The 26,673-nt window shown below is 40.3% G+C and overlaps 1 protein-coding gene across 14 annotated transcripts in view; it reads right to left on the reverse strand.

Annotated features, from left to right (window-relative positions):
• Positions 1-26,673, reverse strand: part of CHRDL1 (chordin like 1) — a 116,490-nt gene that overhangs the window by 72,986 nt on the left and 16,831 nt on the right. For all 14 annotated transcript variants that reach the window (XR_004622388.1, XM_034649416.1, XM_034649415.1 and 11 more), the window contains exons 3-4: positions 14,338-14,450; positions 11,600-11,693 (exon numbers count right to left, since the gene is read on the reverse strand). Coding sequence is in view for 13 of the 14 variants with exons in the window: in XM_034649416.1 (XP_034505307.1) it covers positions 11,600-11,693; positions 14,338-14,450 (207 nt within the window). In the remaining variant the exon portion in view is untranslated. The remainder of the gene's footprint in view (positions 1-11,599; positions 11,694-14,337; positions 14,451-26,673) is intronic.

Below are 26,673 nucleotides of genomic sequence, written 5' to 3' on the forward strand. Positions count from 1 at the left end.
TGTGGCAAAGACAAGAGACAACACATCAAGACATTTATACAATAGCCTATTTTGATGGCCAAAAATGGAGTCCTGCGAGGAGGTGGATTTTGGAACGGATTTCAATAACTGACACCCTAAGTCTGCCAGTTTCTAAAATCACTTTTAGGGAATAGCTGACAGTGTAAAACTCTAAATACAAAAATCAGATGAAAATCATTCTAATAAAGACTGTTATTTATCTTAGTGGCTGCAAATAATCTGGTAAACCTTTTGGGTTATAGTTATTTTGCATCCAAAACCCTGGAGTGAAACCCTTTGGCTCTAGGCAACAGATAGCAAGGATATTTGGTTACTTCTAGAACATATTGGTTTTAAATTAACAACCCCAAAGTGAAAAACTTGAGAGCTGGCAACTTATCCTAGAAACTACTGTGTCCTCTGCCACAAAGAAAGAACTTATGCTTGATAGTACAGAGAGGCCTGGCGCCCCGCAGTACTGTGGAAAACATAGAGCCTGACTCTAGCCTCCACCTTTGACCTCCACACCCCAAAACTCTTCTGGGTACCTAGGCTAGTGGCCTCAGGATCCCCTCCACCCCCACTCTCTACCATCAAATTCTGCTTTCTAGATCCTCTGTGCAGATGAAATTGAAAAGGTTACAAGAGTTAAGTCACCACTTTCAAAGACAGATAAACTTAGCAGGAATCAAAGCCTGAATTAAGAAGATGAAACGGAGCACCTGGGTGATTCAGTCCATTAAGTGTCTGCCTGTTGATTTCTGCTCAGGTCATCATCTCAGGGTTGTGAGATCAAACCCGGAGTCGGCTCCACACTGGGCGTGCGCCCAGCTTAAGATTCTCTCTCTCCCTCTGTCCCTCCCTGCCTCTTTCTCTCTCTCTCTAAAATAAATAAATAAATCTTTTTTAAAAAAAATTTTAAAAATAGAGAAGATGAAGTTGTAATAATGATAGCATTTTAGGTGGCAGGCACCTTGGCAGGGAAATGGGGAAGGAGAGGCAAAGGCTGTCGCCTTGCTGGCCAGACAGGTCTTGGAATTACAAGTGGTGGGGAATCGGGAAATTGAGGTAATAATCACCTGCTCTGCTTACTCAGAAAGCAGGCCCTGTTTATAGTCAGCCCCACCACCGGGGAGAGCACTCACTAAAGGGCATTTTCCTAAGCCTTTTCTTAAAATACCCTAGATGTGTCTCTGATTTCAAACGAAGTTGAAAACAGACTAAGCTTGAAAACACTGATTTTATTTCAAACTATGTTGATTGCTTTTCCCTTTGAGAGTTTCATTTGTTTATCAGCAGAAATTCCTGGGCTAATTCCGAGAAATGCCATTCATTTCTTGCCAACAACAAGTCATGGACAATGGGCAGGGGTGGGGGGGAGCTCCCCACGGAGGGTCCTTCTTTCTGGACAGGACAGCCAGGGGCTGTGAATGTGGAAGGCGGCAGAAGAGGAAGGCTTTAGGTGGGAGCTCTGGGAGAGCAGGGGGGCTGGCCAGACAGAACAGTATGCACGTGTAACTTTAGGGTTGATCCTGGGAAAGTGTCATTCAGGCAAAGTACGTTTCTGGGGTACTTATGCTCCCCATTGTCAGAGAAACAATGTTGTTGTCCGCCCCTGGCCCTGTGCATAGGCACGGGGTCCTCTCCTCCAAGATCCTGCCCAGCACTGCTCTCTGTAGGCAGTGATCTTGACCTCCTTCATCAAGATCTTCCCTGGGACCCAAATGCAGTCCCCAGTCCAACTGCATCAGAATTAACTGAGGCGCTTGATTAAAGTGCAGAATACCCCCTACAGCTCAAATGACTCCGAAATCTTAGTGTAAGGCCTGGGCGTCTGCATTTTATCAAATCTCCCAAGGTGGTCCTTCTGCACACAAAAGTTTGAGTAACACTAAGTTTCAGGTCTTGTTCTAAAAGGGCCTGATACCCTAATGAACTTCTCCAAACTAAGATTATATACTAATAACTTACTGCTATAATAGAAATACCTTCTGGAAACTGAATGGCATAATCCAAGACTTCTTAAAACATATACTAAAAAAGCACTAATCCTTCAAAGTGCCTTAGAAAAAAACCAGCTGAGTAAGCTTGAAAAATATTACATTCCATACACCTGTCTTAGAGATTCATAATGTATGTTAACATATTAAAGTCTCTGAGAAGTCCTGCATTAAAAGCAAGCTATTTAACTTTCTCTAATCCAGAAACTCTCGTTTATCTGCCTACATCAATGTTTTCCTTAGTAAACTCTATTATCATCCCATAAAATTGTGTTCCTTGCAACAAACTTTGGAAAACACTGTTTTAACCCAGAAGAGTGACTGTAATGGTGGAGGTTTCTCTTTTTTAAATATTTTATTTATTTGAGAGAGACAGAGATAGTGAGAGAGAGAGCACGAGCAGGAAGGAGGGGGAGAAGCAGGGAGCCCGATGCGGAGCTGGATCCCAGGACGCTTAACTGACTGAGCCACCCAGGCGCCCCAATGGTGGAGGTTTCTTAAATATAGAAAACAAATGAAAGATTTATTTGGGACAAATGGGGCTTCTCAGTATCCCTCGATGAAGTGCCACCTTCTTTACCTTTGTGTGGGGCCAGCTTTGCTTAATGTCCATTGAAAAAAAATAGAGGGGTTCTACTCTACTATAAGGCAAAGGCATAGTTTTCCTAAAAGTCTCGTTCTTACATGACATAAGGGCTTTTAACATGCTAATAGGAAATCACATTGTTTTTCTATTTATGTATTTATTTATTTGAGAAAGAAAGAGACACGGAGAGAGTGTGGGAATGGGGAGAGGGTCAGAGGGAGAGGGACAAGCAGACTCTATGCTGAGCGCAGAGCCCAACGCAGGGCTGTCTCACAACCCTGAGATCATGACCTGAGTCGCAATCAAGAGTTGGATGCTTAACCGACTGAGCCACCCAGGCGTCTCACTGTTTCCTCTGCACGGTGTTCAAGGACCAAGTGTATGAGGAAAAGGATAGAAATAAAGCATGGAAGACAGTGAAAGGGACTAAGACGTAAGAGAGCAGACAGTATCGACGTGGAGGGGCTAGTGATCAACAGTGAATATTTCTGTGGGTACCTCTCAACGATTGGTGTAAGAATAAATAATATTAGTAAAGTAAAACTCCTGCTATCTGGAGACTAATATTCTAAAATCCTCAGGGTTTTGGATAGCTCTGGAGCCAGAAAGAGTTTTTTTAAAACACATCAAGCTTTTGCAGGCAAGGAAATGGCCCCCAACTGATCACCGTTCACACTATCATTATAGTGATGGTAAAGGGAAAAGAATATGATAGTTGGCTGTTACTTTACCATTTAAAAGGAATTGACCCTTTTCAATAAAATCGAAAGGGGAGGTGAATAAAAAATTCAAAAAAGAACAAAAGAAAAGAGAGAGGGGCACCTGGGTGGCTCAGTTGGTGAAGCATCTGCTTTGGGTTCAAGTCGTGATTCCAGGATCCTGGGATCCAGCCCTGAATGGGGCTCCCTGCACAGCAGGGAGTCTGCTTCTCCCTCTGCCTCTGCTCCTACCCCACTCGTGCACACTCTCTCTCTCTCTCAAATAAATAAATAAAATCTTTTAAAAAGAGAAAGAGAAGAGAGAGCAATGGAGATCAGACACAGACGATGGCAAGAGCGGCACTCAACAGCCATGAGGATGGCCATCAGCAGCTACTCAAAGAGATGAACCAAAAGAAGATGAGGTGGCTCTCAAATCTGGACGAGATTCCTCAGTCGGTTACATGCATCATTATCGTATGACTCAGAAATCCCATTCCTAGGTATATACCCCAAATAACTGAAACACATGCCACAGAAAAACCTGTACACGAGTGTTCACAGCAGCGCTATTCACAACAGCCGAAAGGGGGCAACAACCCTAATGTCCGTGAGCTACTGAATGAATAAACAAACGGTGGCCTATCCAGACACTGGAATATTACGCAGCCCTAAAAAAGAATGAGGTACGATACATGCTACACCATGAATAAATCTTGAAAACATTATGCTGAGGGAAAGAGGCCAAATGCAAAAGGCCACATACCATATGATTCCATTTATGTGAAATGTCCGGAAGAGGGCAGATCCATAGACACAGAAAACAGATTAGTGGTAACCGGGGGCTGGTGGAGGGAGGGAATACTGACTGTTTACAGGGTTTCCTTTTGAGGTGGCAAAACATTTCAGGAACTACAGCAGTGGTGACGGTTGCACAACATTGTGAATGTTCTTAATGCCATGGAGGCGTACGCTCTAAAATCATAAATGTTAGGTTATGTGTACTTTACCACAAAAGAAATTAAAGAAATCCCCCCTTGAACTTTTGCTCTAAAAAAAACACCGGAGGGAGCAAAACAGGCCTGTTTACTTGATTGTTGTAACCATGGAAGTCACAGACTTGGCCACAGAGTCACAGAACAGGAAGGGGAACGCAACACGTAGACAGGTCAGCGATTAAAGACCAAAAAACAGCGTCAGAGTGACCTAGTGACCAGCAACTGTCACTGGAAATTGTCAAAGGCTAAATGCTATAAATCTACCTCATCTTACAGAGGCTATTGCCACTGTGGCATAGATTTGTGTAATCCTAACTTGTTCGGATGCAAGTGATAAATAAGAGAATGCTATTGGCATAAAGTAGAAACTGCATTGGTTCCTACGTGAGTTTTCCCGGCACATTAATACATTGCACCATCAAGGTACAGCAGCTGAAGGCCAAGTACATGAACACAGCAGTAATCAGCAAACCATGCAAAAATACAGTACTCTCTCCAATTCCCGTTCACCCCACATTCTCCGTCTTGGCTCAGTTTGGCCATACGCTCTGTCTTATAAGTGCTTAAAGCATGATTCTCTCTGATCTCTGGGCATTTTTCTCCTGTCTCTACAACTCAGCAGCTTCAATCCTTCCTTAGTCCTTCTTCCCTCAAGCTAGCATCACCATTTTAAAAAGTGAAGTCTACACTTACTGTAATTTTCTTTTATTTATTAGAAATCTAAGGTGCCTAAACCAGGCTAGTGTTTTATTAGTATAGTTCTTTTTTTTAAAAAAAGATTTTATTTATTATTTATTTTAGAGAGAAAGAGAGCGCAGAGTGTGAGAGAGCAGGAGTGGGGTGGGAGGGGGAGAGGGAGAGGAAGAAGCAGGCTCCCTGCCAGACTCAGGGCTCCATCCCAGGACCCTGGGATCATGACCTGAGCAGAAGGCAGATTCTTAACCAACTGAGTCACCCAGATGCCCCTTTATTAGTATAGTTCTTTTGCTAGTACTCTGGTTACAAAGTTGTGTAAGTTTCCAGTTATTTTCTCCAACCTTTTTGTTCATTAAGCTTCGTTACTTTTCAGTGTATAATTTTGCAGAATGTGAGGATTTTCAGAAATGAATATATTGCAGCCACTCTGGAAAACAGTATGGAGGCTTCTCAAAAAGCTAAAAATAGAACTTCCCCACCATTCAGCAATTGCACTACTAGGTATTTACCCAAAGGATACAAAAATACAGATTTGAAGGGATACATGCACCCCGATGTTTATAGCCACACTATCAACAACAGCCAAACTATGGAAAGAGCCCAAATGGCCATCAACTGATGCATGGATAAAGAAGATGGGGTGTATATATATATATATATATATACACAATGGAATATTACTCAGCCATAAAAAGAATGAAATCTTGCCATTTGCAACAATGTGGATGGAGCTAGAGAATATTATGCTAAGCAAAATAAGTCAGAGAAAGACAAATACCATATGATTTCACCATATGTGGAATTTAGGAAACAAAACAAACATGGTGGGGAAGGGAAGAGAGGAAGACCAAGAAAGAGATTCTTAACTACAGAGAACAAACTGATGGTCACCAGAGGGGAGGTAAGTGGGAGGATCGGTTAAATGGGTGATGGGTCTTAAGGAGGGCACTTGTGATGAGCACGGGGTGTTGTATGTAAATGTTAAATCACTAAATTGTACATCTGAAATTCATATTACACCATGTGTTAACTAACTGGAATTTAAATAAAAACTTACAAAAAAATTTCTTTAAAATTAAGAAATGCATATACAGTATTAGAGCAGAAATGTGTGTATTTGCCAACCCAACTACTGGCAAGAGACAAATGGCATTGGGCTTCCAGCTTCTCCTTACAGGAACACACAGACTAGGGTGCATCACTGAAGGGGTCATTTCTTTAACCTCCCTTGAATTTAAAGACTGTGGTGAGGGGTACCTCTCTTGGCAAAACTGGACCAACACTGTCCCTTAAGACCATTTCATAGAACTAAATTTTTTCACACCTAGCCAAAAGGGAATGCTATGGATTATGTTGCTGGTAAGAGATCAAATCAGATATTTTGGCAATTTTATCACAGCTCTTTAATGACCCAATTAAGCTGAAATACCCCTGAGGGAACCCAAATTTATGAATTCTGAGTAACAAAGTCATTAAAAATAGCCATTAAAAAAAATTTCAGGTAGGGGCGTCTGGGTGGCTCAGTCAGCCCAGCTTCTGACTCTTGATTTCAGCTCAGGTCTTGATCTCAGGGTCGTCAGTGTGAGCCCCACGTTGGGCTCCATGCTGGGTGTGGAGCCTACTTAAAAAAAAAATCTTAGGTAATACCATGATTTAGGCTCCTGATCACTCTGAGCCTTCTTTTCATAAAATTATATATAAAGAACAAAAGGAAAGAAGTCAGGTTCTTTCTCTTCTCCTCCCCCCTCTACCACTCCACTTCCCCAAAAGAGAAGATACGGAATTTCCTTTCTATAAATTTCCCATTATCACGACTATAGAGAGTCCTGTTCATAGACTGGGATGGATTTAGTGACCCTTCTAACTTCTGAGCAATCTTGACTTTGCCATTAAGAATGTTCTAACCTCCATGTAGCACCAGCCTCTTTGGGCTCAGTAGAGCACCCTGTCGTATGGGACCAAGACCTGACCTCCACCATGGACACTCGAGGAAGTACTGATGAAAGAATTTTCATATTCTCTTAATGGGAATCAGTATGGATTTCTCTCTGGTAATTCTGGAAAAGCAGTCAGCAAACTTTGATTGCCACAGTTCAGCCGGAGTTGCAGGAGACAACCTCAAATGCAAGTGGGAACTTTGGAAATTTCTGGGGTGGGGAGTTTAGAGAGCAAGAACCATGGGAAACACAGGAATAAATGGGTGGAGGTGATGGCTCCTCTGTCCCCGACATTGGAAGAGGAGCTCTAGGAATGTCCCGCAGGATCCTCCCACTGAATCCCCCTCTATCCACGTGGATGTTCCCTGAAGTTAACACTGCTACAGGACAGTATCTAGAGCCCACACCTTGGGTATATGGCTTCGTTGTTTGTTTTCTCTTTTTTTTTTCTTAAAGATTTTATTTATTTTTTGACAGAGATAGAGACAGCCAGTGAGAGGAGGAACACAAGCAGGGGGAGTGGGAGAAGAAGAAGCAGGCTCATAGCGGAGGAGCCTGATGTGGGGCTCGATCCCAGACTGCCCAGATCACGCCCTGAGCCTAAGGCAGACGCGTAATGACTGTGCCACCCAGGCGCCCCTGTTTTCTCTTTTTGATACAGAACCTGCTCATTGTCTTGGCTATAAATCTCCTATTTTTATATGAGGACATTTTCATCATGGTGCCTTCCATTGGGTTAAGACAGAAAAGCAGAGCCCCTTCCTTTGACCGAACATTCCTGTGGCCCTGAAGGCATGAGTTTCCTCATGCCTAATAATCACTGGGGTGGAAGGAATACAGAGAAGTCATCACAGCCATTGCCCAGTCTCCAAGCAGAACTGTGACAACTATATCTCAGATGGGTGGGTCCCTTTTTACTTACAGAAATATGCCCTACGGAGAATAAAATTCTCTTTAGTCCTTTATACTAGGATTGAATAGCTACTGTGTCCCAAAGTTCATCTTTTTATCAAACTCCATTCTTCTCTGCTACAGTTGAAGGTTTAAACCTGTTTACTCTTGTTTTATCTTCAACAGAAAGAATAGCTGGTTTGCATTTCAGTTCAATATGGCAGGGAGGGCACAGGAGAGAACTCCCTGCTCTTTTCCCACCAAAGGGTGAGGGATGAAATGGAAAACTCAGTTATATAAAAAAATAAGTAAATAAACAAGTGGGTGAGTGAGTAAAGAAGTAAACACAACTTTAAAACTGCAAAATCAGACTCAGAATCAGAAGGAGACTCCTGGGGTATGAATAAAACACAGAAGGAAAAGTATAGCGATGAACAGGGGCCAAAGCCATATGGTCCACTGGTGCCTGGAACTGGATACAGACAGCTGGGTAGGAACTATGGCCTCCAAGTGACTTCTCATGTAAAGGTGGTGACTATGGCCCCACTCCTCACACATAAACAGAGGCTGACATAGTTCTGCCCACCTGAGGTGGCTCCCTCCCTCAAAGAGACTGCTTGCCCAAGGTAGGCAGCTGCAGCTGAGGTCCCAGTCCAAGATCATTATCAGGGACTAGCACCATATAAGCAAGCAGAGGTAGAAATTGACCATTCAGGCATGAGGGAACCCAAGCTGAGACACTAATATATGACCTGGTTAAGAGCTAAGTGACCTACTTGGCCTTGAACAACTTTCCCCCCAGGAAGGGAGGGTGTATGCAAGAGAGAGCCCCCCCCAACACACACAGACAATGAGCTTTCAAACTAAGGTTTTAGAAAACAAGGAAAAACTTAGAACTAAGAAAAGCTGTCAAGAAACCAGTAAAAGTAAGAATTCACACCTGAAAAATATAAACATTGAAACAATCTAAAATGGACTATAAATAAATACTTCAAAACCTTCAATAAATAAAGAAAATAATAAGATCCCAAGAAACAAGGGTTTGTAAAACAGCAATATGTAGACATTTTAAAATGTAATCCAAAAACTTGGGGGAAAATACAGTTATTAAAAATGAAAGAACAGAGCCAAACAGATGGCCTAAATAGGAGGCATGAAAGAGCTTGAGAAAGAATTCATGAATTGGAGGACAGAACTGAAGTAATGTGTCATTACGGGGAGCATACCAAGATGGAAAAAGTAAAGGAGGCATTAAGAGACACAGAGGATACGGGTGCCTGGATGGTGCAGTCAGTTAAGCATCTGACGCTTGGTTTCAGTTCAGGTTATGAGATAAAGCCCCACATTAGGCTCCATGATCAGCATGGAGTCTGCTTAAGTTTCTCTCTCCCTCTGCTCCTCTCTGCCATGCTCTCTCTCTCTTTCTAAAATAAAGAAATCTTTAAAAAAAGAGAGACGCAGGGGATAAATTAGATGAGCTGCAAAAACATACGCCAAAGGCAACTTTGAGAATGAGGAAAAAAGAAGGGTAAGATGTAATTTTCGGAAAAACAGTGTGTAAAAATTGAAGAGAAATTTGAGTCGCTTGGTGAAAAAATCATGTACTGAGCAGGCTAAATAAAAATAAATCACACATCAATACACTTCGTGTGCACTGAAGAAAAAGAGGAAATCATAAAAGCTAGAAGGAGAAAAAAATTGCCTACAAAAGAACTACAATCAAACAGTAGATTTCTCATCCACAAATGGAAGAAGTCCACAGACTATTTGTTACTTTCTTGTAAGTGCTAAGGGAAAACGAGCATGCATCTATAATTTTATACCCAGCCAAATTATTACTCAAGGATGAGGGCAAAATAATGACATTTTTGCATATAAGGATTAGGGAACTTTGGTACCACTGCTCACAGAAAGAACTGGTAAACGTTACAGTTAACAAGAAGGAAAATGAACTCACAAGGAACTGACCTGCAAGGACAAGAAGGAAATAAATGAACAGCTCATTTCTATACTCCATAAAATGGGAACTTTTAAGTCTTAAAGACAATTTTCTCTTTTCTGCTATTTATGATCTGAATTCCTTTAACGCTTTCCTTTTCACTCAAAGGAACTGCTGGCTTATACTTTCCCTTTCTCTCAATACTTGCTTCCTATTCTGTAGCTGGGGTAGGTGATAGCCGTATTGCACTCTGCGTTCTTCTACCCTGTGCTTCATGTCTGGGTCATGCCTCAACTTCCTTCCCAGGGAAGAACAATGTCTACGTAGTTTAGATAGATTCCTATGGCATTAGACCACTTTTGGAGACTTCCAGGGGGAAAGAAGTGGACAAAATCTCCAGACTGGCCTTTTTAACCAGAAATTTTGCTCCCATCTACCAAACCCTTCCTTTGTAATCCAGTTTAAGTAGAAGAAGCAAAGAAACACATATAAAAATAGTAAGCCTCATTTGGGGATTTATTCCAGAAGCCAACTTTCAGTTAGATCTTATGCCAAGTCAATTTCTTACATCTTGAAGCATATATGGTCATCACCAATATTCAGAATGATAAATGTGTGACATGACATGATCTTTTTCCATCTGGGAAAGACTCCCTGTGTTCATCAGAGAGTATTGACTGATGCAGGAAAGTATAGCTCACAGAGGTAGTGACCAAAATGGTTTGGGGGCTTCTTCTCCATTAAACACCTCCATTCCTGTAACTGAAATATTAACTGAATTTTCACTGAACCGTATTCCTAGCCCCATCCCTACCATTGCTGCCCAGACACTTTTGGTTTCTCTCTTCTAAGTTCTGAAGGTTCCTTACTACTTAAAAAAAAGCACCACCTATGCCCTAGACTAATGGTTCTTCATGTATTTAGGGTCATGTGCACCCCCTTTACAAACACCAATAGAGCCATGGATCCTCTCTAAAGAAATTTACATGTATACATAGTTGCACCAAAAACAAAATAATTTTAAAGGGTTCACTGGTCCCATAAAGCCCATCCACGGACTCCGACTCCAGAACCTCCATCCTAGAGGGAAATGGGATCAGCTTACAGGACTACGAGGCTTCTACTGCCCAGATCCCGCGGCTGTCACTTAGCTTTTCCTAGGACTGCTGTCCAGCCCACAGGCATTCTCTTAATCATTCCACACTTGTATGTCTCTGGAGTGGGAGCCAGGCCCCAGTCAGATGTGAACAAAGTGTCACTGAGGGAGCCCCTGCCTCAGACAAACACCCTAGCCACAAACCCTCAAAGCAGATGTCCTAACAGCCTTGTGAAAAAGTCTCTGCCCGCCTTCCTCTTAGATTTGCTCTTAACAATGTGTACATAATAACTGTGCAGTCTGGAGGAGGTGACTATTCAGCGGGCAAGCAGCTTTATACTGTCATAAACCTCACTGGTTCAGCTCCTTTGATTTATGCAATCCCAGCACTAATTGCTTAAGACACGTGCCGCCATGCTACAACTCCCCTGGTGCCCGCTGCCCATGGCAGGAAGGGGCTGTTTATGGCACAAACTCTCTGGGCCACTGTTCCCTTCCCCCAACTGACATCCAACTTCAAATGATTAAAAGCCCAATGAAAATCTGTTACTGGGTACCCAATAACTTATTAGAGCCTTGAATGTGCCCCGCTTGGGCTATAAACAGTATTTAGGGGCCAGCATGGGCTGCCTTAAAGTGTCCTATTGTTATTTCTGTCTGGAAGTTTCCCTTCTGGGGAATTAGGCAGATGGAGTGGGTTTGGGGGAAAAGGGAGGAAGGAGAGCCACAGCTGGGAAAGAAAGAGGCAATCTGTTTACCTGGGCAGCGCGGGCAGCACAGATGAGGAATATGCACGGGGGACAGGCAGTGGAGGCTTGGACATCTGACTCGGCTGCAGAGCACATTTCCATTCTAGAAGAGAAGAGGCGACCATGAGAAAAAATTAAGGTCTTTCAAAGGTCACCTGCGCTCATGCCCATTTGGAAGACAGTCATGCAAAGATTCACCCAGACAGTGAATGACGCATTCCCAAGAAGCTGAATGAAATCAGCATTTTCTTCCCTTTTCTCATCACTAGCACCTCTGCTGGGTTGGTTGATAGCTAACTGGCATGTTTTTCTAAAGCTGGGGTCACTCTTGCTCTGGTTTTCAAAGCCTCCCGCCAACTGTGGAAGGCTCCTCCTGGCCTGCCTTTGTGGTGTTTCCATCATTTCTGGCTCCAGCTGCATAACAACGGGAGCCTGTTCTAATTACAGGGTCACCTGCCCAATGCCACAGGAGGGAATGGACAGTGAGCGATGGGTCCCCTGAGCTGCTAGCCACTCCTGGGCAAGGAGACATTGCTGGCACACGGGTCCTGGACTCCATATAACTCTGCCTTGGACCAGCAGGCTGGCTGCCTTCTCCCCTCACTTCCTGTTTCAGTCATATGCTTTCTGAAAACGAGCTAGGGTTTGGAATTGAGCTGATTACCTAGCAGGCCTGGGCCAGGTGACTGGGTCCCTGCCCGATTTACAATGACGAGATCCCTAGCTCCGACAGCTCTCAACCGTTGCTAGATCAAAGGAAGCCATTGGAAATCAATTTTGCGTTAGCATTTTCATCCCTAATTCATTCCAAGCAAGGGTGACTTGTATCTCTCACGCTCTTGTGGGGGAAGAGGGTGACAGAGAGGATGGGGAAAGAGAAGATGCCTAGCACTGGAGCTGTCGGCACTGGGATCATATTAACATTTCCACTGCCCTGCAGACAGCAAAGCTCAGCCCCCAAGGGTTAGCTGTCCATTTCCAATGTGTTGGGTCAAGAATCCTACACAATCATGTCACACCAGGCAGCTAATCAGTCCCCAGGTGCTCTATTTAATACCTGCCCTCGCATTTAAAGAGGCAGGCTTCTTTTATCCAAATCTGAGTCACCTTACCATAAACTTCTTTCTTTTCTCATGGACTTTGTAGAATATATTTTTGGAGTGTTGCTTTTGGAAACACCACAGAGTCTCCTTATGTGTCATGCTCCTCAGAGCCAGGTGGTATCTTGAAGTGAAATCACCAAAGCACATCAGAAACCATTCCTTCTGGCTGAGGCCTACACCGATGCCTCCTCAATGCCTTAAACTGAATTCTGTTCTAGAGTTAGCGGATCAATAAAAATAATAGCCATAATGACAGCAATGATGATGACACAGACAACAGTTAACATCTCTTGCACGTTGGCTGTGACCAAGCACAGTTTTAAGTGACCGAAACGTATCAGTGAATTTGATCCTTACCACAATCCTATGAAAAAAGTAGTATCATTATCCCATTTTAAAGAAAAAGAAGCTGAAGGGATATCAGAGAGTTCAGGTCACTTGTCCAGTGTAACACAGCTCACAGGTGGCAGAGCCAGGGTCGGAAACATGGTCTGTCTTGACCCCAGAGCCTAGGAGCCTCTTAACATTGCCTCCTACTGCCTGAAGGTTAGGTTTCCACATGCTTAAACTTCTAAAAGCCCAATTTTCTATTTAAATGGCAAAAGAATCTGGCTTGCAAGTAACTGCTTCCGTACTACCGGGGTACTAAGGAGGAATTACAGTTCTTCCACAAGGTCTCAAGTGAGAGGCTGGTCTTGAAAATTCTTTCCATATGCTCAGAGTTCTCCATTCTCAAGGCCTGGTACAAGGCCTCCTTACCCAATTGGTTCTTCACCAGGGGTCATTTTGCTCCCGAAGCAAATTTGGCCATGTTTCAGGACAATTTTGTTTGTCACAACTGGGCCTGGTGCTATTGGCGTCTCGTGGGTAGAGGCCAGGGAGGCTGCTAAACACAACGTACGGGTCGGCCCCCACAACAAGGAATACTCTGGCCCTGAATGTCAATAGAGCAGGGGCTGAAAAACCCAGGCCTAGTATAAGACAGTAGAGGCTTATTCAGAAAGATGGACCACAGCTGTGGTCCTGGGTCAAGGTCATGGAAAGATGAGACCACCTGCTCTTGCGTATGGCCAAGAGGGCATTTAAGGTGTCCAAACACCCCTCTGAATGTCTGGTCAGGAGCCAAGGCCAAGCCAAGAGGACTCTAATGGTCACCAGGTACAGGCCAAGGTTCTGCAGCCTCGATCCTAATTACCGCTACTGGCCCAGACAGCATCAAATGTTCTCCCAATGACCCAGTGTACGATCTGTACTAATCTCTTCTCTAAAGGCCAGCCATGAAAAGGATTGTCAAAAACAATTTTGTCTTACAATCCTGGCATTACAATGAACTCTGTTCCCCCAATCCCACTATCAAACTATTCTACCTTCTCCCACCATGGCCCCTATCATTTGGCTAGGAGACCATAAATTCTGTCCATAGCAAATACTTAGAGATCCCACCAAAAAAAAAAAAGAAAGAAAAATGAAAAAAAAAAAAAACTTAGTGAAAAGGCTACAAGAGGAAAAAGTCAGGAGATGTTTATTTCTCCTTACAAGCTGCTTCCTAACTTCTCTTAGGCTTTCACCACCCCTGCTTCCCAGCCATACGGGCCCTGGAAGCAGCTCTGCATGCCAAGGAGCGAACTGGGTGTCACATTGTACCTCTGAGCAGATGCAGTTGACACAGTAAACCAACCCATAGGGTTCCAGGTAAGGGTGCCATCTCTCGCCCACTCTGTACTTCTTGTCTTGGAACACACAGTAGGTCTCTGAATCTGTGAGGAAGGAGATGGTGAATACGGCTGTTAGACACCACGGACAAAGTCATAAAATCCAGGGGCAATTGCACTTTCCATCTGTTTTCGTGTTACATCAAGAGCAGAGGCATAGGGAATGTTTCCAGAGCCCCTACCGTGGGCTCGGTGTTTCCCATGCTGTGCTTATTCGATCCTACAATGATCCAGTACGGTGGGCACAGCTGTTAGTCTCGGTTACCGCTCTGGTACGATGGTAAGGTAAGGCAGCACGTCGTGTGTCCTTCTGGAAAAGGCTGTGCTCCCTTGCTGCGGAAACGCAAGCTAAGGTCTGAAATGCTGATCTATCTTTTTCAGCGCTGCCCGGAGGTGGTGTAGGAGTAATGAACTAAAGGCATTGTGTTAAGTTCCTCTAAATGGCTGTGGCCCATGCATGCTAATATTCAATCATGAACCAAGCGTTGGCCACTTATTCTTTGACAGGTACTCTGCTGACTGCTGGGAATAAAATGGTGAGCAAAAATGCCCACAGTTCCTTGCTCTCCTTCAACTTACAGGCTTTTTCTTATGTAAACAACTGCCAATTTACTCAGAAGCAATGCCTCCTTCCCCTTTGATGAATGGGAATTTTGATAGCCACAGCTTGTCTTGTGCCACAGTTCCTTGAGCACATACGATGTTACTTGCATTCCTTTACACATCTTATTTCTCCATCAAAGTAAAAGTTCCTCAAAATCAGGCAACATTTATTCTGCACTCTGTTTTTCACATGGCCTAGCACACTGTGGCCCATAAATGTAATCAACTAGCAAACAACTGGTAAATGAGTTTCCAAACCATGTGATTCGCTTTCGAATCCCATCCTCATCTATCCCCTGCTTCTCATCACACATGGTCAAAGCAAACCAAGACTCTTCTTGTAGCAAACACGTTAGTTTCCCCCACTCTCCAGCACACATTTCTCTGATGATCAAAACTTTAAAATAAAGAAAAGGCAGATAAGCAAGAAGCTGGGAGAAGATATATTTTTTAAAAGATTACATTTATTTATTTATTTGAGAGAGAGAAAATGAAAGAGAGAGAATGAGAGGGGGGAGGGTCAGAGGGAAAAGCAGACTGAGCAAGGAGCCCAACATGGGGCTTGATCCCAGGACTTAGGATCATGATCCCAGCCAAAGGCAGACACTTAACTGACTGAGCCACCCAGGTGCCCCAAGGGAAAAGATATTTCTAACAAATCAAGTATTAGTATCCGGAAACTTTTCTCATCATTTAAATTAATAAGTAAAGGACCAGCCAATCTAGCAGAAAAATGATCTGTTTATCCAGGACATGAATAACAATTTGGGGGAAGAAGAAATGAGAAACAGGCAATAAACATGAAAAGATGTCCAACCTCACTAGTAATCAGGATTCAGATTAAAACTACACTAAGGTCATTTTCTCAAGTCACTCACTACTTCAAAGACCCTCAATGATTTTTTTCCAGTTCCCTACAAAATAAATTCCAATTTACTTTTCAAATCTTGATTTCCAACTTCTTGAGAATGGTGAACTGGGAGTCTGAAACTCTGGGTTTGAATTCTAACCAGCTCTAGCTCTGTGGCACTGATCAAGTCATTGAAAACGTCAATCTCAAAAAAAAATAGGGGTGCATGGGTGGTTCAGTTGGTTAAGCATCCAACTCCTGATTTCGGCTCAGGTCATCATCTCAGGGTCATAGTATCAAGCCCCACATTGGGCTCTGCACTCAGCTTGGAGTCTGCTTAAGATTCTCTCTCTCCCTCTCCCTCTGCCCCTCCCCCATTTGAAAGCAATAATAAAAAAATTAAAACATAAAAAAGAAAAAGAAAAAAACTGTCAATCTCAGTTTTCAACTCCTGTGAAATATAGATTATCTGTTTCTCAAGCAGAGTTTGGAGGACTAAATGAAATTCTTTGTAAATTATAAAGTAATGCAAAACGTAGAGCTTTGTTTTATATTAATTATTTTCTTTTTAGAAAAGTATGCATATTTAATGTAGAAAACTGGAAAACATTTACAAAGTTCCAAAAAGAACAAAATAAAAACATAAATGTATATATATGAAAAACATTATACACAATTCCAGCAGGAGGCAACCACTTATAATATACTGGCAACTTACAAATAGCCTATGGGTTGAAAAAAAAAATCAAAAGGGAAATTAAAAAATAGTTTGTACTAAATGAAAATAAAAACACAGCATATCAAAACCAGGGGGATTCAGCTAAAGAAGTACTTAAAGGGAAATTTATATCACTAAAATACCTACATTAGAAAGGGAGAAAAGTCTTAAACCAAGAAACTAGAAAATTTAGAGCAAAAATAAACCAAAAGCAAACAGAAGAAAGGAATAATAAAGAAGTCAGTGAAATTGAAGACAAAATCAACAGAAAAAAAATCAGCGAGACCAAATCTGTTTTTTAATAAAATAAACTGATAAACTTCTTACAAAACTAGCAAAGATAAAAAGAGAGAAGATGCAAATTCCCAATAATAGGGACAACAGAGAGCATTTTAAAAAAGGATGAAAAAGGAATATTATGAATGACTTAATGCCACTTAAGTTAGCAACCTAGATGAAACACACGAATTCTTTGAATGACACAAATTACCAAAGCTCAAGCCAGAAGAGATAGATAACCTGAATATTCCTATATCCTTTTTTTGATTGATTTATTTATTTGAGAGAGAGAGAGCAGAGGGAGGGGCAGAGTGAGAGAGAGAATCCCAAGCAGACTCCCCACTGAGTGCAGAGCCCAACACAAGGGTCGATCTCATGACCCTGAGATCATGACCTGAGCTGAAATCAAGAGTTAGAGGCTAACTGACTAAGCCAACCTAAGGTGCCCCTCTTATACCTTTTAAAGAACTGGAATTTGTAGTTAAAAATTTTGTCACAAAAAAAACCTCCAGGGCCAGATGGCTTCACTGGTGAATTCTATCAAACATTCTACCAAACATTTCAAGAAAAAAATGAAAAGGAGGGATTACTTCCCAACTAAATCATCGATGGAGGAATGACACAGACATGAAAACAAGATTAAAAGTATTACAAGAACAAAAATAAAACTGTAGACCAATATCCCTCCTGAACATAGATATAAACATTCTCAAAAAAATTTCAGTAAATTAAACCCAACAATATATAAAAAGGATGACACTTTATGAGCAAGTGGGATTTATCCTGAAAATTAAAGGCTAATTCAACATTCACAGTTCAGGCAACATAATTCACCATATCAACAAACTGGACAAGAAGAATCATGTAATCATCGCAATAGATGCCAAAACAGCATTTGACAAAATTCTACATCTATTTGTGACAGAAACTCTCACCAAAGTAGAAAACAACGTTCCTCAATGTAATTAGGGCATCTTCAAAAAAACCCTACAGTTATCATTACATTTAATGGAAAAAGACAATGCTTTCTCCCTAAGATTGGGAGTTATGGAAGGATGTCTGCTCCACCACTTTGGAAATCCTAGCCAGTGAAATCACATAAGAAGAAGAGGGAAAAGGCATTCGTATTAGGGAACAAAACACAAAACTGTTCTGTTTATAGATGGTATGATTGTCTAGAAAGAAAAATCCCAAAGAATCGATTTAGACTTACTATAAATAGTAAGAGAATTCAAGCAAGATTATAGAATACAAGACCAATATAAAAAAGCCAATCGTGTTTATATATTCTATAAAGAACAATTAGAAATTGAAATTTGAAAAAGTACCATTTGCAACAGCTCCCCTTAAATATAGAAATACTGAGGTATCTAACAAAATGTGTGCCAGATCTCTACTCAGAAACCTACAAAATGATGATAAAAGAAACCAAAAAAGGCCTAAAAAATGGAGAGGTATGCCTTGTTTGTGGACTGGAAGTCACAGTATTGTGAAAATGCCAATTTCCCCCAAAGTGACCTATAGATTTGAAGAAACCCAAAACCAAATATTAACAGGACATTTTGTAAATATTGGTACTCTCATTCAAAAGTTTATATGGAGAAGGTAAAGGAGTATAATATCCAAAACAATTCTGACAAAGAAAGATTTGGGAGGACATATACAATGTGATTTCAGGACTTAATGTAAAATTACAGTTTTCAAGGCAATGTGTTTTTGGCAAAAGTTTAGACAAATATATCAATAGAACAGAATGACAAGTCAAAAAATAGACCCACACTTAACGGAGTCAATTGATTTTCAAAAAAAGTGCAAAGACCATTCAATGGAGAAATAGTATTCTTTTCAACAAATGCTGCTGGAACATTTGGATAGTCATATACAAAAAATGAACTAAAATGAATCTGTAACTCAGACCATATACAAAAATTAATTCAAGATGGGTCATAGACTTCCATGTAAACTTTAATATTTTAAAACTTCTAGAAGAAAACATTGAAGGCTCTCTTTGTGATATTGGGTTAGGCAAAGACTTCTGAGATAGGACACCAAAACCACAATCAATCCATAAAAGAAATATAAAATAGGACCTCGTCAAAATTAAGAACTTTTGCCTTTGAAAGGGTGGTAAGCGGTGCCTGGGTGGTTCAGTCGGTGAAGTGTCTACCTTTGGCTCAGGTCATGATCTCAGGGTCATGGAATCGAGCACCATGTTAGGCTCCCCGCTCAGCAGGGAATCTGCTTGTCTCTTTCCCTCTGTCTCTCCCCCTGCTTGTGCTCTCTCTCTCTCTCTCTCTCTCAAATAAATAGTCTTAAATAAAAGAGTGTAGAGAATAAAAAGTAAAGCAATAGGATGAGAGAAGCTATTTGCAAATCATATTTCTGATAAAAGACTTCTATCTAGAATACATAAAGATATTTCAAAACTTAAGGATAAGGAAAGAAACAATCCAATTTTTAAAATGGGAATACAATTTGAATAGACGCTTTACCAAAGAATATTTACAGGTATCAAACGTATCATTAATCAGCAGGGAAATGCACATTGAAACCATGATGACGTATCACTACCCACCCATCAGAATGGCTGAACTCAAAAAAACCTAACTATACTAAGTGTTGGTAAGGATGAGAAGCAACTGGAACTCTCCTCATATTTGTTGGTGGAAATGCAAAATAGTACAGCCATGCTGGAAACAAGTTGGCAGTTTCTTATAAAGTTACACAAAACACTATACAACCCAACAATCTCACTCCTTGGTATTTTTCCCAGCGAAATGAAAACGTATATGCAGTTTATGAGAACTGCAGTTTAGTCAGCTGATGCAGGTTTAACAAAGTGGTTGGTGAAATATTATTGATCAAATGTTATTAACCTGTATATAAATTACCCCCAACCCCTAAAATCTACAACAATAAAATGATCATCGTAACTGAAAAAAAAACATATTCATACAAAAACCTGTATCTATATGTTTAGAACGGCTATTTACATGGTGCACAAAGCCTAAAAGCAGCTCAAATGTCCTTCAACTGATGAATTTATAGACATCCACACAACGGATTAATAGCAATAAAAAGAAATGAAAGTCGGAGGCACACAAACATAAGTGAATCTCAAAGGCATTATGCTAAACGAATAAAGCCAGACCCAAAGTCCACATATGGCATGATCCACTTCTTTTCATTCTGGAAAAGGCAAAACTATAGGGACAGAAAACAGATCCACAGTTACCAAGGACTGGGGTGGGAGAAGAATTTTAACTACAAAGGGGCACAGAGGAAACGTGTTGGGTGATGGAGCCATTTTTGTATCTTGATTATGGTGGTGCCTACATGGCAGAATGCTTCTGTCAAAACTTACAAAACCATACCCTACCAAAAGGGTGAATTTTGTTGTATGTCAATTATACCTTGATAAAACGATAAAAAGAAATGTAGAAAGGAAAGAAAATCACATATAATAAGATAACCACTTTTAACATTCTAGTAAGGTCACTCCCATTTTTTTTCCTTTTTTAAAATTAATAGACTTTATTTCTTACAGCAGTTTGAGATTTACCAAAAAATTGAGCAGAAATTACAGAGAGTTCCCATATATCCTCTCTTGACCCCACCCCCAATTCTGTTGTTATTAACATCTTACGTTAAATGTGGTACACTTGTTACAATTAATGAACCACTAGTGAGATATTAACGTTAACTAAACCACAGGAGCATGCACTTTGTTTAGCATAGTGGTATGTGTTGACAAAAGTATAGTGATATATATCCACCTTCACGGTATCATACAGAATTGTTTCAGTGCCCTAAATATGCCTGTATTCTGCCTGTTCATCTCCTCTCTCTTCTGTCCCCCCAACTCCTGAAAACCACTGATTTTTTTTTACTGTCTTTATAGTTTTGTCTTTTCAAGATGTCATATAGTTGGAATCATAGGGTGTGATGTCTTTTTAAACTTGCTTCTTTCACTTAGAAATATGCATTTAAGGTTCCTCCAATGTCTTTTCATTGCTTGTCAGCTCATTTATTTTGTCACTGAGTACTATTCCGTTGTATGGATGTACAGCTTATTTACCGACTCACCTATTGAAGGACATCTTGGTTGCATCCGATTATCGGAAATGGTGAATAAAGCTGCTATAAACACTTGTGTGCAGGTTTCATGTGGACATGTTTTCAACTCACTTGGATAATGCCTAGGAGTATGGCTGCTGGATCACATAGTATGGCCATGTTTAGCTTTGTGGGAAACTTCCAAACTGTCTTCCAACATGACTATACCATTTTATATTCCCACCAGCAACGAATGACCATTCCTGTTGCTCCACATCCTCACCAGGATTTGGTGTTCTCTCTATTTCCGTTATCAGCCATTCTAATAGGTGTGTTGATTTAATTCATAATTCCTTAATGACATATGATGTGGAGCATTTCTTCATACACTTATTTGTCACCTGTATATCTGCTTTGGTGAGGTGTCTGTTTAGCTCTTGGCCTATTTATTAATTGGGTCGGTCATTTCCTTTTCTTTCTTGTGCAAGATTTAAGAGTTCTTTGTGTATTTTGGATCCAAGTCCTCTATCAAGTAAGTGTTTTGCAAATATTTTCCCTCAGTCTGCGGCTTGTCTTTTCATTTGCTCAACAGTGGCTTTTGCAGAGCAGAATTTTTTACTTTTAATGAAGTCCAATTTATCCATTTTTTTCTTTCATGGAGCGTGCTTTCAGTGTTGTATCTAAAAGCTCACAACCAAACCCGAGGTCACCTAGATTTTCTCCTATGTTATCTTTTAGAAGTTTTATACTTATGTATTCTATATTTAGACCTTTGATCCATTTCGAGTTATTTTTGTGAAAGTTTTAAGGTCGGTGTCTACATTCATTTTTTTGCATGTGGATGTCTAGTTGTTCTGGCACCATCTGTTGAAAAGATTATCCTTTTTCCAATGAAATGTCATGCTCCTTTTGTCAGAGATCAGTTCGCTATGTTTGTGTGGGTCTTTTCCTGGGCTCTCTATTATGTTCCACTGATCTATTTGTCTCTTCTTTCAACACCATTACACTGTCATGATTACTGTAGCTTTAGAGCAAGTCTCAAAGTTGGGTAGTGTAAGACTTCCAACTTTATTGTTCTTCAATGTTGTGTTGGAAATTCTGGGTCTTTTGCCTTTTCATGGAAACTTTAGAATCACTTTGTTTATTTCCAACAAAGTCAATTGCTGGGATTTTGGTTGGTATTAGATTGAATCTATAGATCAAGTTGAGGAGAACTGGTATATTGATGATATTGGGTTTTCCTATCCATGAGCATGGAATATCTTTCCATTTATTTGATTTCTTTCCCAAGAATTTTGTAGTTTTCCTTACAGAGATCTTGTACACATTTTGCTAGATTTATACCTAAGTATTTTCAATTTTTTGGTGCTAATGTAAATGGCATTGTGGTTTTAATTACAAATTCCAATTGTTCATTGCTGGTATATAGGAAAGCAATTGACTTTTATATATTAACCTTGTATCCTTCAACCTTGCTATAATTGCTTATTAATTTGGGGAAGGTTTTTTATTGATTCTTTAGGACTTTTTACACAATCATGTCATCTGTAAACAAAGGTAGTTTTATTTCTTCCTTCCAAACCTTTACACCCTTTGTTTCCATTTCCCATCTTATTGCATTAGCTATGACTTCAAGTAAAATGTTGAATTGGAGTGGTCAAAGGAGACATCATTGCCTTGTTCCTGATCTTTGGGGGAAAGCACCTAATTTCTCTCCATTGAGTGTGGTGTTAGTTATAGATTTTTTTTTTGTAGATGTTCTTTACGAAGNTAATGTAAATTTGGTTTTAATTACAAATTCCAATTGTTCATTGCTGGTATATAGGAAAGCAATTGACTTTTATATATTAACCTTGTATCCTTCAACCTTGCTATAATTGCTTATTAATTTGGGGAAGGTTTTTTATTGATTCTTTAGGACTTTTTACACAATCATGTCATCTGTAAACAAAGGTAGTTTTATTTCTTCCTTCCAAACCTTTACACCCTTTGTTTCCATTTCCCATCTTATTGCATTAGCTATGACTTCAAGTAAAATGTTGAATTGGAGTGGTCAAAGGAGACATCATTGCCTTGTTCCTGATCTTTGGGGGAAAGCACCTAATTTCTCTCCATTGAGTGTGGTGTTAGTTATAGATTTTTTTTTTGTAGATGTTCTTTACGAAGTTGAAGAAATTCCCCTCTATTCCTAGTTTGGTGGATAGTGCTGGATTTTGTCAAATGCTTCTTACGCATCTATTGCTATAATCATGTGATTTTTCTTCTTTAGCCTGTTGATGTAATGGATTACATTAATTGGTTTTTGAATGCTGGAACAGCCTTTGATGCCTGGAACAAATTCTATAACTTGTAGATTTTTCATACATTGTTGGATTCAATTTGCTAATATTTTGCTGAGTGTTTTTGCATAAGAGATATTGATCTGTAGTTTTCCTTTCTTCTAACATTTCTTCCTGGTTTTGGTATCAGGGTAATGTTGCCTGCATAGAATGAGTTAGGTAATATTCTTTCTACTTCTATCTTCTAAAACAGACTGAAGAGTGTCAGTATTATTTCTTCCTTAAATGTTTGGTCAATTTCACCAGTTCATCATCTGGGCCTGGTACTTTCTGTTTTGGAAGGTTATTAATTGTTGATTCAATTTCTTTAATAGATATAAGCTATTCAGACTGTCTATTTCTTCTTGTGTGAGTTTTGCTGAATTGTATCTTCCAAGGTATGGGTCCATCATTTCTAAGTCATCAAATTTGTGGACAAAGAGTTGTTCATTACATTCCTTTATTATCTTTTTGATGTCAGTAGTGATGATGGCCTTTCTTTCATTTCTGGTATTAGTAATTTGTGTCTTCTTCCCTTTTTCTTAATTAACCTGGCTAGAGGTTTAGTATATGGATCTCTTCAAAGAACCAGCTTTGGTTTCATTGATTTTTCTCTATTGTTTTCCTGATTTCATTTTCATGGATTTCTGCTTTTTTTTAATTTATTTTCTTTTGCTTACTTTGGATTTGATTTGCTCCTATTTTCCTAGTTTCTTAAGGTGAAACTCAGAATTTGACATTGGATCTTTCTTTTTCTAATATATTAATTCCATGCTATAAATTTTCCCTAAGCACTGCTTTTGCTACATCCTGTGAATTTTGATAAGCTCTATCTTTATTTTCATATAATTCGAAATATTTTAAAGTTTCTCTTGAGATTTCTTTGACTCATATGCTATTTTTTAAAGATTTTATTTATTTATTTATTTATTTATTTATTTATTTGAGAGAGAGAGAGAGAGTATGCACGCAGAGAGGAGCAGAGGGGGAGGGAGAAGGAAAGATAATCCGAAGCAGACTCTGAGCTGAGCACAGAGCCTGACACAGAACTCAATCCCATGACCAGGAAATCATGACCTGAGCTGAACCCAAGAGTCAGAAGCTCAACTGACTGAGCCACCCAGGCACCCCAACCCATGCGCTATTTTAAACTGTATTATGTAATCTTTAAATATTTGGGGATTTTACAGTTATCTTTCTGTTGCATTCTAGTTTAATTCCAGTGTGGTCTGAGAGGATACTTTGTATAATGTCTACTATTTTTAATTTGGTAAGGTGTGTTTTATGACCCATGAATGTGGTCTATCTTGGTGGATGGTTCACGTGAGCTTGAGCAGAATGTGTATTCTACTGTTGTTGGATGAAATATTCTATAGAAGTAAATGAGATCTGGTTGATTGATGCTGCTGTTCAGTTTAATTATACCCTTACTGATTTTCTGTCTTCCGTATCTGTTAATTATTAATATAAAGGTGTAAAAGTCTTCAACTATAATAGTGGATTTGTCTGTTTCTCCTTGCAGCCCTAGTAGTTTTTGCCTCACATACTTTGATGTCCTACTGCGCATACACATAATTTTCCATACTCTGAAAGTCTGCTTTGTCTGAAATTAATATAGCTACTCCCACTTATTTTTTTTAAAGATTTTTATTTATTTATTTGACAGACACAGCGAGAGAGGGAACACAAGCAGGGGGAGTGGGAGTGGGAGAAGCAGGCTTCCCGCCGAGCAGGGAGCCCGATGCGGGGCTCGATCCCAGGACTCTGGGATCATGACCTGAGCCAAAGGCAGACGCTTAATGACTGAGCCACCCAGGCGCTCCTCTCCCACTTACTTTTGATTAGTGTCAGCATGCTATATCTTTCTCCATCCCTTTACTTTTAATCTATATGGACCTTTATATTTAAAGTGGATTTCTTGTAGATAACATATAGCTGGGTCTTGGTTTTTGTTTTTTTTTGGTTTTCTATCTACTATATTAGTCTCTTTTAGTTAGTGTGTATAGACCATTCACATTTTTTATTTTTTATTTTTTTAAGATTTTTATTTATTCATTTGAGAGAGAGAGAGAGAGAGAGAGAGAGAGAGAGAGAAACAGAGAGCGTGAGCAGGGGGAGGGGCAAGGGAGAGGGAGAAGAAGACTTTTGCTGAGCAGGGGACCCGACACAGGGCTCAATCCCAGGACCCTGAGATCATGAACTGACTGAGCCACCCAGGCGCCCTCACATTTCTTTTAAAGATTTATTTATTTACTTGAAGAGGGGAGGGGCCATGGGAGAGGGAGAGAGAGAATCTAAAGCAAACTCCCTATTGAGCATGGAGCCTGACATGGGGTTTGATCTCACAACCCTGAGAACAAGAGTTGGGCACTCAATCAACTGGGACACCCAGGCACCCCTCTGTTACAGTGTTTCTGGTTTCTCACATTTCCTTTTGATTCCTTCTTAAGAGTTTCCATCTTCCTGTTTACATTCCCCATATTATTTTTGCATATTATGCACTTTCCCTATTAGAGTCCTAAGCATACTACTCACAGTTATTCCAAATTCCCAGTCCGATAATTTCAAAATATTTTCTATAATTGAATCTGGTTCTGACGTTTGATTTATGTCTTCAGACTGTGTTCTTTTGTCTTTTACTTTTTGTTGAAAGTCAGACATGATGCATTGGATAAAAGAAACTAAGGTAAACAGGCCTTTAGCATGAGGTTTTATGTTAACCTACCTAGGAATTAAGCTACTTTTACTTGTTGTCATAGCTATGATGTCAGAGCTAAAATTTGCTCTAATGTCTTTGTTTACTTCCCTCCTGTTGCTTTCAGCTTCCCTAGATACTCTTTCTTAAATAGTATCTGAGGTGTGCAGTTTTCTCAGCTGTAATCTCCTGTTATTATACAAGGGCCCTATAGATGTGGTGGTAAATTGTGGCAGGGGTTGGAGGGAGAAGCATTCTATAATTATGATTAGTTCTCAGTCTTTTAGTCTTTGCCTCTGAGCTGTGACCTTCAAATGTGCTAATTACATTTGTTCTCCTCCACCAGTGTAGATAAGACAGGAAGGCAAGTGGAGTTGGATATTTCCCTTCTCCCCGGTTTGTTAGATTCTAATAAAATGCAAATCATGTAGGCTCTGGTAAAATCACTTCTCTTGAGGGCAGGCCTTAATTAAGGAGAACAAAGAGCTTTAGGCTTATTTCAGAACAGTTACTTTTTCCCTCCTGTGCCTGGAGCAGGGAGGGATTTTTCTCCAATCTTCATCCTGAGAACCTCATGGGGCTCCTGGAGGTAAAACTCACAAAAAAAAAAAAGTTTTTCTCTCAAGCTAATACATACTCCTTCTCCAGCAATACCCTTGCTCCTACCAGGACCCAGCAGTGGTGATTGTATTCACCAGACTTTCCAGATTTCAGAGTAAAGAACATAGGGCAGTTTGCCCCGTGACCTC

This window comes from Ailuropoda melanoleuca, chromosome X (assembly GCF_002007445.2).
Source record: "Ailuropoda melanoleuca isolate Jingjing chromosome X, ASM200744v2, whole genome shotgun sequence".
Lineage (NCBI taxonomy): Eukaryota > Metazoa > Chordata > Mammalia > Carnivora > Ursidae > Ailuropoda > Ailuropoda melanoleuca.